The sequence below is a fragment of the Lagenorhynchus albirostris genome, chromosome 2 (assembly GCF_949774975.1).
Source record: "Lagenorhynchus albirostris chromosome 2, mLagAlb1.1, whole genome shotgun sequence".
In the NCBI taxonomy this organism is placed as follows: domain Eukaryota; kingdom Metazoa; phylum Chordata; class Mammalia; order Artiodactyla; family Delphinidae; genus Lagenorhynchus; species Lagenorhynchus albirostris.
Genome location: NC_083096.1, coordinates 45,262,162 through 45,275,659, shown reverse-complemented (window position 1 = coordinate 45,275,659; position 13,498 = coordinate 45,262,162). Strand labels below are relative to the sequence as shown.

General features: G+C 35.9%; 1 protein-coding gene across 2 annotated transcripts in view; it reads left to right on the top strand.

Annotated features, from left to right (window-relative positions):
- RNF2 (ring finger protein 2) overlaps positions 1–6,707 on the top strand; it is a 56,302-nt gene extending 49,595 nt beyond the window's left edge. For both annotated transcript variants that reach the window (XM_060131682.1, XM_060131693.1), the window contains exons 5-7: positions 2,868–3,140; positions 4,215–4,386; positions 4,735–6,707. In XM_060131682.1, the coding sequence (XP_059987665.1) occupies positions 2,868–3,140; positions 4,215–4,386; positions 4,735–4,836 (547 nt within the window). In that variant the 3' untranslated portion in view covers positions 4,837–6,707. The remainder of the gene's footprint in view (positions 1–2,867; positions 3,141–4,214; positions 4,387–4,734) is intronic.
- Positions 6,708–13,498: the final 6,791 nt, after the last annotated feature.

Below are 13,498 nucleotides of genomic sequence, written 5' to 3'. Positions count from 1 at the left end.
AATGGAAAGACATCCCATGTTCTTGAACTGGAAGAATTAATATTGTTAAAATGGGCATACTACTCAAAGCAGTCTACACATTTAATGCTATCCCTGTCAAATTATCCCTGTCAAATCCCATGGCATTTTTCACAGAACTAGAATAAATAATCCTAAAATTTATACGAAACCACAAAAGACCTAGAATTGCCAAAGCAGTCCTGAGGAAAAAGAACAAAGCTGGAGGCATAACCCTCCCAGACTTCTGACAAGACTACAAAGCTACAGTTATGAAAACAGCATGGTACTGGTGCAAAAACAGACATGCAGATCAGTGGAACAGAATGAAGAGCCCAGAAATAAACCCACACAACCTGTGGTCAACTAATCTTTGCCAAAGAAGGCAAGAATATACAATGGAGAAAAGAGTTTCTTTAGCAAGTGGTGTTGGGAAAGCTGGACAGCCACATGTAAATCCATGAAGTTAGAACATGGCTTCATACCATACACAAAAATAAACTAAAAATGTCTTAAAGACTTAAATATAAGACGTGACACGATAAAACTCCTAGAAGAGAGTATAGGCAAAACATTCTCTGATGTAAATTGCAGCAGTATTTTTTTAGATCAGTCTCCCAAGGCAAAATAAATAAAAGCAAAAGTAAACAAATGAGACCTAATCAAGCTTATAAGCTTTTGCACAGCAAAGGAAACTATAAACAAAACAAAAAGACAGCATACAGACTGGGAGAAAATAGTTGCAAATGATGAGACTGACAAGGGCTTAATTTCAAAAATATGTAAACACCTCATACAACTAAGTATCAAAAATCAAACAACCCAATCAAAAAATGGACAGAAGACCTAAATAGGCATTTCTCCAAAGAAGACATACAGGTAGCCAGCAGGCACATGAAAAGATGCTCAACATCACTGATTATTAGAGAAATGCAAATAAAAACTACAAGGAGGTATCACCTTACTCTGATCTGAATGGCCATCATCAAAAGTCTACAAATAATAAATACTGGAGAAGGTGTGGAGAAAAGGGAGCCAGCCCTCCTACACTGTTGGTGGAAATGTAAATTGGTGCAGCACTGTGGAGAACAGTATGGAGGTTCCTTAAAAAACTAAAAATAGAGTTACTATATGATCCGGCAGTCCCACTCCGGGGCATATATCCAGAAAAGGTGAAAACTAATTCGAAAAGATACATGCATCCCAGTGTTAATTGTAGCACTGTTTACATTAGTCAAGACATGGAAGCAACCCAAGTGTCCATAACAGATGAATGGATAAAGAAGGTGTGGTGTACACACACACACACACACTCTCTCTCTCTCTCTCTCTCTCTCTCTCTCTCTCTCTGAAATATGAGCCATAAAAAATGAAATACTGTCATTCATAGCAAAAGTGGAGATTATCATACTGAGTGAAATAAGTCAGAGAAAGACAAATATATGATATCACTTATATGTGGAATCAAAAAAATAATACACATGAACTTATTTACAAAACAGACTCATGGACATGGAAAACAAACTTATATTTACCAAAGGGGAAAAGGGGAGGGGGAGGGATAAAGTAGAGGAGTATGGGTTTAACAGATACGCATCACTGTATATGAAATAGATAAACAACAAGGATTTACTGTATATAGCACAAGAAACTATATTCAATATCTTGTAATAACCTACAATGGAAAAGAATCTGAAAAAGAATTTTATATACATATGTATGTATGTGTGTATATAACTTACTTTACACCCAGAACTAACATAGAATTGTAAATCAACTGTAGTTCAATTTAAAAAAAAAGTTCTTGAGCATCTTTCCCAAGCAGTGGGCTATTATTTCCTTGTTCTGGCAATAAAAATGTAGTAATGACACTATTCTTAGAAGTGCATGTCGTTCTTTCATATTTCTTTTTCATCACATATTCCCTCCTTTTTCTTGTATATACAGCTGGAGAGGCAATACATATGGTAGAAAGAATGTGTATCGAGTTCTGCCTCTGGTTCTGGTGCTTACTAGCTTATAACCATGGACCTTGGACCTCAGTTTCATTGGTTTTTCTCAATTATAAAATGATAATGTTAACTGCCTTGATAGTTGTTTTGATGGGTAAATAAGATGTATACACAAAGTACCTTGCCCAGTTACTGGTTTTTAGTATTTGAGCTTGTTAGAGAGCTGCTTCTGTGTTTATGCCCCATATTTAGATACCATCGCATCTTCTGCATTGGAATAATTTTGCATTGCATTAGCAGACTTTGGGTGAGGTCAGCAGCGGGCAGGTAGTGCTTACCATTATTCTTAAATCCTGTTTCCTTAAGAAATTCTAATTAAAAAGGCATAAATATCTTCCCTCAGAACTGTAAATTTTTCATAACTGAATTATGCCTTTCTTTAGATTTAAAATCTCATAATAAAGGAAATCATCAAAATGTAAATATTTGCCAATAATACCTATAATCAATAAAAGTTTTAAGGGAATATAGACATTTGTTTAATTTATTCAGATGTTTGCCTGTGTATAAGTGACATTCCCTAGACCTTTCAGGGACATGTGGGAAATAAATGACATTATTCAACTTGGAGCAAATTCAGTTATCAAGATGTTTTTAGAATTTAGTTTTGGGGTTTTTTTTTTTTTTTTTTTTTTTGGCTAAGCTGCGTAGCTTGCGGGATCTCAGTTCCCCGACCAGGGATTGAACCCAGGCCATGGTAGTAAAAGCCCGGAATCCTAACCATTAGATATGGTTAGACCATATTAGACCACCAGGGAACTTAGAATTTAGTAAATTCAGTAAACATACTTCAAAATTGATGCATTGAAAAGGCCTAAATGAAGATTTCATGTTTTTTGTTTTGTTTTCCTTAACTAGATTACAGCGAGGCAAGAAACAACAGATTGAAAATGGTAGTGGAGCAGAAGACAATGGAGACAGTTCTCACTGTAGTAATGCATCCACACATAGCAATCAGGAAGCAGGACCTAGTAACAAACGGACCAAAACATCTGATGATTCTGGGCTTGAGCTTGATAATAACAATGCAACAGTGGCAATTGATCCAGTAATGGATGGTGCTAGTGAAATTGAATTAGTATTCAGGCCTCATCCCACACTTATGGAAAAAGATGACAGTGCACAGACAAGGTAAGCGTGTGGGTTAGTTTCAGATTATCTGAATTTAGAATGTTAGAATGTTAAGGAATTAAAAGGCAACTTTAGATAAGAATTAAGGGTGACATTTGTCATCCCATTGATTGCCAGGGTTTGGTTGGATATTTTGGCTGCCTGAATTGTTGTTTTCGTCTTTCCTCATGTGCTTCCCACCCACAGTTGCGTATCTGAAAGGAATGACCCTTCTAGGTAGAGGAGGAGAAAGGATCATTTAAATTTCTTAACAATGATGGTAGGGTGTCAGAAGGCTCTAAAATTCATGCTGGCCAGGATGGCTGCTTTACCACTATATAACTCTAGAGAACCTGTCCTTGAGTGCATATAAGCATCAAATATTTGTTGAGTGAGTGAGTAAATGGTATACGATGCTTTAAAAAACAATTAGCATTTCAGTGCTTTGTCTTAAAAACCTAAAATTTATTAATTCTTAGACAAGAAGAAATTTGCTCATATTCTTAGTATTCTTCTTGCTGCTGTAGACTCAAAACTTCTGATCATTGGGATTGAGGGGTATGTTCTTTTTTTTCCTCTCGGTACAGTGTTATTTCTATTTGATTTTTGTCATTCTGTGTCATATTTTATGGATGGTAAGGTAGGTAGAGCTTTCATGGCCTGGTAGATAGTGAGCTTGTACTTTTACCGTTTCTGTACCTTTTCAATAAGAAATTTTTAGATAATAGAGGAATAAATTTCTGGTATTTTGTCAATAATTGAGACATTTTACATTTTATATACCTTTTTAGAAATGTATTAGTTTTGTTTCGTTTTGTTTTTGCGGTACGCGGGCCTCTCACTGTTATGGCCTCTCCGGTTGCGGAGCACAGGCTCCGGATGCGCAGGCTCAGCGGCCATGGCTCACGGGCCTAGCCACTCTGTGGCATGTGGAATCTCCCCAGACCGGGGCACGAACCCATGTCCCCTGCATCAGCAGGTGGACTCTCAACCACTGTGCCACCAGGGAAGCCCTTAGAAATGTATTAGTTTTATAATTTATGTATGTTTTATCACTAATCTAGAAAGTAAGGTTTTAATGATTTATTTTTCCAGATACATAAAGACTTCAGGTAATGCCACTGTTGATCACTTATCCAAGTATCTGGCTGTGAGGTTAGCTTTAGAAGAACTTCGAAACAAAGGAGAATCAAACCAGATGAACCTTGATACAGCCAGTGAGAAGCAGTATACCATTTACATAGCAACAGCCAGTGGCCAGTTCACTGTAAGTATTTAAAATAATAGGCTGTTGAAATTGGGAGTACATTGATCATCTGAGAGTAGAAGGTTGTGGGGTGGGGCCTAATAAAATGGTACAGACTCCGGAAGGAGGAGAAATTGCAACAGGTAGTTAACTTGATATATCCTTTGTTCTTTTATGAATAGTGTAAGTGAGAAGTTTATCTTAGGATTTTTTTTAAAGATGGACTTTTTTTAAATTGGGGTATAGTTGTTTTACATTGTTGTGCTAAGATGGACTTCTCTGTTTGTTCCATCTGACAATTTTGTACTTTGAGCAGTTTTCATAATTCTTTCTTCTTTTTTTTTGTTTTTGTTTTTGTTTTTGTTTTAGGTGTTAAATGGCTCTTTTTCTTTGGAATTGGTCAGTGAGAAATACTGGAAGGTGAACAAACCCATGGAACTTTATTATGCACCCACAAAGGAGCACAAATGAGCTTTTACTAAAACCAATTCTGAGAATGAACTTTTTTATAGCCTATTTCTTTAATATTAAAGATGTACCGTCATTACTTTTATGGACAGAACATTGGATATGTTGTTCAGTTTTCTTTCTGAGCCAGATTCGTTTACACTATTAGAATCTTTTCCCCTTAATTTAAGATATCCTTTTTTGGAAGGGACTGCAGTTATTCAGTACTTTTTCTTTCCTTTTAAAACTATATCTAGGGTTGTATGTTTTCACAAAGTGTGGTTCCATTTGGAGCATCTTGGAGCTTTTGACCCAGGAATTTTTCATAGTTCTGTCTTCTTAAGTGAAGATTCAGTTGGCCGTCCTTTCCCCTCCCCTCAGAAGTTTTTTAGGCCTACAGAATGTTAAATAATATGTATTTTGACTTTTTTTCCTGGAGTCTTGTATATTTATAGTTTTCTATATAAGCTGTAGTATCTTCATGAAGACCAAGGCTCAAATTTACTGTGCGTAAAAAACAATTCTCATAGGATTATTATTTTCATGGTGTTTTCTTCCATAATATCTCATTTTTTTAAAAAGCGTTCTTTATGAACTTAGTGTCCATTGTCATGCAATGTTATTTTCTTCCATTTTTTTCTCTCTAATTTTGGAATTTCTGATCCTGGGAAAGAGAACCAAACAAGATCTCAAGTTCTGTGAGAACTTGGTTCATTCACAGATTTCATTGAAGAAAGAAAAATTAAATTGGTCTTATGTAGTCTTCAAGTGTATATTTAAAGAAGTCTTTTTTGCATTAGTTCTACTGTCACCTCAGTTCCTTTATTATGTGTTATGTTTTTTCCTATTAAAATACCAGAGACATGGAGATATTTTGCACTTTAGCCTTGATGAAAAGTACAAGATATGTTCAAAGCTTCCCTGATTCTTTTCTTATTGGTAGCCACATAAGTTTCAAAAATAACATGGTACATAGAAGTAACAATGGGGAAAAATTTGCTTCTGTTTGAAAAGTGTGTTTAGCATTTTGGGTTGCCATATCAGTTTATAAATTTTGGTGCTCTGCTAATTATACTCTTTCTAGAGAAGCAAGTTAATGGAGCTTGAGCCCTGCCTTGATGTGTAGTGAAAGATAATTCTGTAGAAGAATGTCAGCCAGCATGGTAAAGTTGTTCTACTCTTCTTAATTTAGTTTTATATTGAAGGACAGTGTTTGGTGTTTAGAGCCAAAAGGCTTTATGATTACAGGTCAGAAATAAGATTGGCTTGCATTTTATTTTTCGTCCCTGTCCTGATTCCAGGTACGTTTCCAAGTTTATATTATCACAGTATTTACAAAAACATGTTTGCATTGAGAATTAACCATAAAAGGTTTTTGCCAGGGGAGAGTCATCCTCTAATACCATTGTAACTAAAGCCTGTGTAGTCATTGTAAATATTTACCTGTCATTTTTGACAGATTGGGGCCAGCTTGATGTTTTAAATCTTCACCCCAATACGAAAATTAAAAGGCTTGTTAAATTTTTTACCATTTTATCGAAAATATTTAAAATCTGTTTTTACCTTGGGAATCTGTGCCATGAAATTTGAAAACCACCAAAAATCAAGGGAAATTTTGTATTCAGTTCCTTTTCTGGTATAATGTTAAATTGTATAGATTATTAATGCATGTCCACTGAATATAACCCTGGTTTTGTGATATAACTGCTTAGATTTTATTGGTGACATTAGGTTAATGGTTGCATTAAATAACAAATTCCCATTGTGATTATTAATTGAAATTTGTCTTTAGGCAAAAAGTTATTTGTGAATATAAGCTTTGTGCTTAGAGAATGTATGTGTTTTTATCTGTCAGTATGGGAGGATGTAAATTCTTTGCATCATTAGTGAATTTATTGGATGTGTAATCCTTTGAAAAATATAATTATAGGTATTTGATAAGAGCATTGAATGTGTAGTGTCGTGTGTGTGTATGTATGTGTATGTGTGTGTGTTTTGTTGGAGGGTGGGTACTATTTACTATTAACTACCAGCCATTTCATAAAGTATTTATTATTTAAGTAACTTCTATAACCACCATCTCACCTGAGGAACAACAGGCTCACTAAATAGGACCTTTGGATAATACATTATCATTTAAAAATTTATTATGGTAAAATATATATATAACCTAATTTATCATTTTAACCATACAATTAGTTCAGTGACATTAAGATACATTCACAATGTTGTATAACCATCACCACTGTCTATTTACCAGAACTATTATCCCAGTCAGAAACTCTGTACCTGTTAAATGATAATTCCACATCACCACTCCTACCCCCAGCTCCTGGTAAACTCTGTTCTACTTTCTCTCTTTGACTTTGACTATTTTAGGCACCTTATATATGTGGAATCATACAGTATTTGTCCTTTGTGTCTTATTTCTCATAGCATAATGGTTTTAAGATTCATCCATATTGTAGCATATATCAGAATTTTATTCCTTATTATGGCTGAATAATATTCCACTGTATGAATATACCACATTTTTTTTATCCATTCATCTGTTGATGGGCCCTTAGATTGCTGGACACTTTTTGCTGTTGTGAATAATGCTGCTATGACCATTTTTGTACAAGTATCTGTGTGAGTCCCTGCTTTAAATTCTTTTGGGTATATACCTGGGAGTGAAGTTGTTGAATCACGTGATAATTCTATATTTAATTTTTTGAGGAACTGCAAACTTTTCTACAGTGGCTGCACCATTTTGCAATTCCTCCAGCAATGTAGAAGGATTCCACTTTCTCCACATCCTAACTAACACTTGTTATTTTTGTTTTTAATAGCTGTCGTGATGGATGTGAAGTGTTATTTCATTGTGGTTTTGGTTGCACTTCCCTAATGGCTTGTGATGCTAAGCATCTTTTCATGTACTTATTAGCCATTTGTATATATCTTCTGTGGAGAAATGTCTATTTAAGTCTTTTGCCCATTTTTAATTGGGTTGTTTTTCTGTGTGTGTTGTAGGAGTTCTCGATATATTCTGGATATTAATCTGTCATCAGATACATGATTTACAGGTATTTTCTCCCATTCTGTGGGTTGCATTTTCACTCTTTCAGTAGTGTCCTTTGATGTACCAAAGTTTTTAATTTTGATGAAGTCTAGTTTTTCTTTCTGTTGCCTGTTCTTTTGGTGTCATATCCAAGAAGGCATTGCCAAATCCAGTATCACGAAGATTTTCCTCCAAGAGTTTAGATCTTTGATCCATTTTGAGTTTTGTATGTAGCGAAAGGTAAGGATTCACCTTTGTTTGCATTTGGATATCCAGTTTCCCCAGCAACATGTGTTGAAAAGACTGCCCTTTCTCCATTGCATGGTCCTGGCAGCCTTAATTAATTAATTTTCAATTGATGAAAATTAATTGACCTTATATGTCATGGTTTATTTCTGAGGTCATATTCCGTTGGTCTGTGTGACTGTTCTTTTGCCAGTACCAGTCAGTTTTGATTATTGTAGCTTTGTAATTAGTTTTACGTTATCATTTTAAATCTTAAGGCTGGGGAAGACAATATTTCACTTGTACGTTTAAGAAAATTGAGGCTTAGGATTCTGACTTGGACAACTAAACAAGAAATAATTAAAATGCCAGATGAGAAGAGGTGTCTCTTTTGAATTCCCATCACATTTCTAGTTAGAAATATTTGGTTTTCTAAGTTTTAGAAACATGATTATTAGAAAGGAATAGTAATTAGTGTTCCCTTGTTGTAATTATAAAACTGGCTTCTTTGAGAACTTAATGGAGTAAGGACCTCTGAAAATCTGATGTTCCATAAAAGCAATGAGAACACTAAAAGTTGTCAAAATCAACTTTGTCAGAACTCTAAAAATTAACTAAAGGCTGCCAGTAGTCTAAAAAGCACTTATTAAACAGAAACCGTAACAATATATTTTGTAACTTTTGTGTGTGTGTGTGTGTGTGTGTGTGTGTGTGTGTGTGTGTGTGTATGTATGTATGTGTTATACTGCTTAAGAACCCTGCTTCAGAGTCTGGATTTAAATTCCAAAATTCCAGTGCAATCTGCCTGGATTTAAATTCCATGCATCACTAGCCTTGGGCAGGTGATGCCAAGGTCATCATTTGACCTTGGGCAATTCTTTTTTCGTTTCTCCAGCACCCAGCCGCAATGGGCAAGTTGGTTTGTAACATTTTATATTGCCCTATCTTTCCCTAGTTCCAGGGTAGCCTTGAAAACAAGTAGCCTTGCAACTATGGTAGCTGTTAAAACCAGCAGCCTAGTTGACACTGGAGGGGACTTGAAGTTAACCAGAAAGCCCACCCCAGAGAACTGTCACTATTTGACCTGTCTGGTACCTCACTGAAAAGCTCTATTTTCAGAGCTTGTCTTTATTTAACCTGACTCGACTCACTGTGTGCAAACAGCTCTGTCTTCAGCCTGTTTGTGGAAAGCAGCTGCAGTTGTTTACCATAGAAGCTGCCTGAGGCAGTGATAACAATTGGGGCTAAAAAGACACTGACCAAAATAGAAAAGGAAAAGCTGAGGAATGACATATCTGTAGAGGACTTTGAAAAACTCCAGCATATTCCTGGGAATCTAGAAGGCCACATGCGCAAGGCTGTATGCATGCCCAAGAGAAAAATGAAGAAGGCACCATTCTCACCTGTGACAGAACTTGAGGCTCTGCAAGTAGGAAGTGAAGGCTAGGGCAGAGTTGTAAACTGCGTGTTGGAGTGTTGAAGGCCTATCCCAACACATTCACAGAGCACTTCTTCAATGCTAGGAGAGTTATTGTTTGAAGGCATTTAAGGAGATTTCTGTTCAATCATTAGCTGACTTCTAAGCTAATAAAACAGAATATAGTGGTCACACTCAGCAAAGAATGCAGACTTTACAGAATTAGTCTAAGAAGTTCACTAATAGCAAACACAACAAACCCTGGGGAGGGAAGGGATTCTGTTGTTCAGAGTTGCCACATCATATTAAATGTCTAGTCTCAACAAAAATTTACAAGACATGCAAAGAGACAAAGTGTCTGGGAGGAAGCCCAGATGTTTGACTTATTAAGCAAAAAACTTTGTTAGCTTTTAAAAGCATGTTCAAAGAACTAAAAGAAACTATATCTTAAAAGCTAAATTTGAGGATAATCTTTCACTAAATAGAGAATAAAAGTAAAGAGAAATTATGATAAAAGAACCAAATAGAAATCCTGTTTTGGAAAAATATAACAAGTGAAATAAATTCAGTAGAGAGCCTCAAAAGCAGATTTGAACTGGTAGAAATATTCAGCAAACTTGAACAGAGGTATCAAGAGGTATCAGTTGAGAGTGTCCTCTCAGAAAAAAAGGAAAGGAATAGAAACTAACACAACATTGTAAATCAACTATACCCCAATATAAAATAAAAATTAAATTTAAAAAAAAAGGAATGAAGGGGAATAAAAGCTGCAGAGATCTGTGGGACACTGTCAAGTGTATTAGCATAATTGGGGTCCTAGAAGGAGAGGAGAGAAAGGGGCACAAAGTGTATTTGAAGAAATAATTGTCCAAAACTTTAGAATTTTATGAAAAAGAATCCGCACATCTCAGAAGCTTAACTAATGCTAAGTAAGACAGACTTTCAGAAGCAGCAAGAGAAAAGTGATCGCATACAAGGTATCTTTAGTAAGAATAACAACTCACTTCTCATGGGAAATCATGGCGGCTGGGAGAGTAGTGAATGACATAAAAAGCACTGAAAGAAAAAGACAGTCCACCTAGAATTCTGTATGCCACAAAATTATTCCTCAAAATGAAAGAACTTAAGATGTTCACACATAAAAACAGAACAGATTTGTCACTAGCAGACCTGCCTGCCTTACAAGAAAAACTAAAGAATCCTTTAGGCAGAATTGAAAGGTCATTAGATAGTAAGTTGAATCCACACATATAAGTAGCACTGGTAAAGTTAACTACATAATTAAACATAAAGGACAGTATATTTGTATTAGCTTGGGCTGCTATAACAAAATACCATAGACTGGATGGCTTAAACAGCATACATTTGTTTCTCATAGCTTTGGAGGCTGGGAAGTCCAAGATCAAGGTGTGGGTAGCTTCAGTTCCTGGTGAGGGCCCTCCTCCTGGCTTGTAGACAGCTGCTTTATCACTGTTTCCCTGCATGGTAGAGAGAGCTCTGGTTTCTTTCTCTTCTTATAAGGACACTAGTCCCATAATGGGGGCCCCACTCTCATGACCTCATCTGAACCTAAGTACCTCCCGTAGGCTCAACCTCCAGCTACCATTACATAATGGGTTTGGGGAAGAGACATTCAGTCTGCAGTAGTACTTCTTATTTGTAAGTCTTCTGATTTAAAAGAAAATCACATACAGTAATAAATATGAGACTGTTGAATGGGTTATAATGTGTATAGATGTAATTTGTATGGCAATAGCAGAAAACATCACGGAGGGAAGAGCTATATTGGAGCAAAGGTTTTATAGACTATGGAAATTAAATTGGTGTTAATCTGCAGTCAGATTATTTTAAATTACGACGTTATCATCCCTAGCACAACCACTAAAACAATAACTCCAAAATTAGTAAAAGGAATTAAAATGGTATATAAGAAATTAACATTTAACACAAAAGAAGGCTGTAATAGAGGAATAGAGAAATAAGACATAACAGAGAAGACGATAAGCAAACTGGCAGATACAAATCCTGTTACTATGAATTACATTGGATGTGAATGGTCGAAACAGTCCAATAAAAGGCAGTTGGCAGAATGGATTAAAAACATGCAACTATATTGCTGTCCACAAGAGACATGTTTAGTTTCAAAGAAACAGATTGGTTGAAAGTAAAAGGGTGGAAAACCTCAACAGTAACCAAAAGAACCTAAATAGCTATACTAATTTTAGACAAAAGAGACTTTGGGCTTCCCTGGTGGCGCAGTGGTTAAGAATCTGCCTGCCAATGCAGGGGACATGGGTTCGAGCCCTGGTCTGGGAAGATCCTACATGCCGTGGAGCAGCAAAGCCTGTGCACCACAGCTACTGAGCCTGTGCTTTAGAGCCCATGAGACACAACTCCTAAGCCCGTGTGCCACAACTACTGAAGCCCGCACACCTAGAGCCCATGCTCTGCAGCAAGAGAAGCCACCCAATGAGAAGCCCACGCACCGCAACAAAGAGCAGCCCCCGCTCCCCAACTGGAGAAAGCGCAGCAACGAAGACCCAACACAGCCAAAAATAAAGAAAGAAATTTATTTAAGAAAAGAGACCTTAAGACAAAAATTGTTAGTAGAGACATAATCATTTATAATGATAAAAGAGCCAGTCTTCAGGAAAATGTAACAATTGTAAATATGTGTCCACCAAACAACAGGACCCTAAAATACATTCCCAGATGAGGCAGAAAGCAGCATAATTGAAGGGAGAAATAGACAATTCAACAATAATAGTTGAAGTCAACACGCTGTTTTCATAGTGGATAGTTTAACTTGGTAGAAGATCAACAAGGAAATAGACTTGAACAGCACAGTAAACCAACTAGACCTAACATAGCAAGAGAAAACTTTACCCAACAATAGTAGAATACATATTCTCAAGTGGACATAGAATGTTCTCCAGCGTCGGTGATAGGCTAGATCATAAAACAAGTCTCAGTAAATTAAAAGAAAAAATTATTCAGTTTATGTACTTTGGCTACAATGAAATGAAATTAGAATTCAATAGCAGAAGGAAATTTTGTTAATTCGTAAATATGTGGAAATTAACCAATACTTAAAAAAAGGTCAGAGGAAATATCAAAAAGCAAATTGGAAAATATTTTGAAGTGAATGAAAATGAAGACACAACATAGTAGAACTTATAGGATGCTGTGTTTAGAGGGAAAATTACAGGTGTAGATATTAACAAAGGAAATCTCAAACTAATAACCTAACCTTCCACCTTAAGACTGTAAAGAGCAAACTAACCACAAAACAAGCATAAGGGGGGGGGGAACACTGAAGCAGAAATAACTGAAATAGGTCATAGGAAAACAAAAAAATAAAAGATGGTTCTTTGAAAACATCAACAAAATTTACAAACCTGTTGAGAAGACTCAGATTACTAAAATCAGCAATGAAGGATATCAACTACTGACGTTATAGAAAGAAAAATGATTATAAGGGAATAATATGAACAGTTGTATGCCAACAAATTAGGTAACCTAGATCAAATGGACAAATTCCTATAAAGACACAAACTCTGAAACTGGCTCAAGAACAAATTGAAAACCTGAATAGATTTATAATAGATTGAATTAGTTACAAAAAAATAACAACTTCCCACAGAGAAAAATGGCCAGACCCAAATGACTACACTGGTGAATTCTACCAAATGTTTACAGAACTAAAACCAGTCCTTTGTAAATTCTCGCAAAATATAGCGTATACTTTTTAACTCATTCTGTGAGGCTAGTATTTACTCTGGTACCAAAACCAAAGGCATCACAAGAAAGGAAAACTACAGATCAGTGTTTCTTATGAATACAGACATGAATCTCAAACAACAACAACAAAAAGCCCTACTAGTCTGCCAAATCAAACAACATATAAAATGATTAATATAGGACATCTGATTCTAGGAAGATGGAGTAGTATTTTCCCAGAATAGGCAGACAGAAAATCGATTAGTCATTGCTAAGGGCTGGAG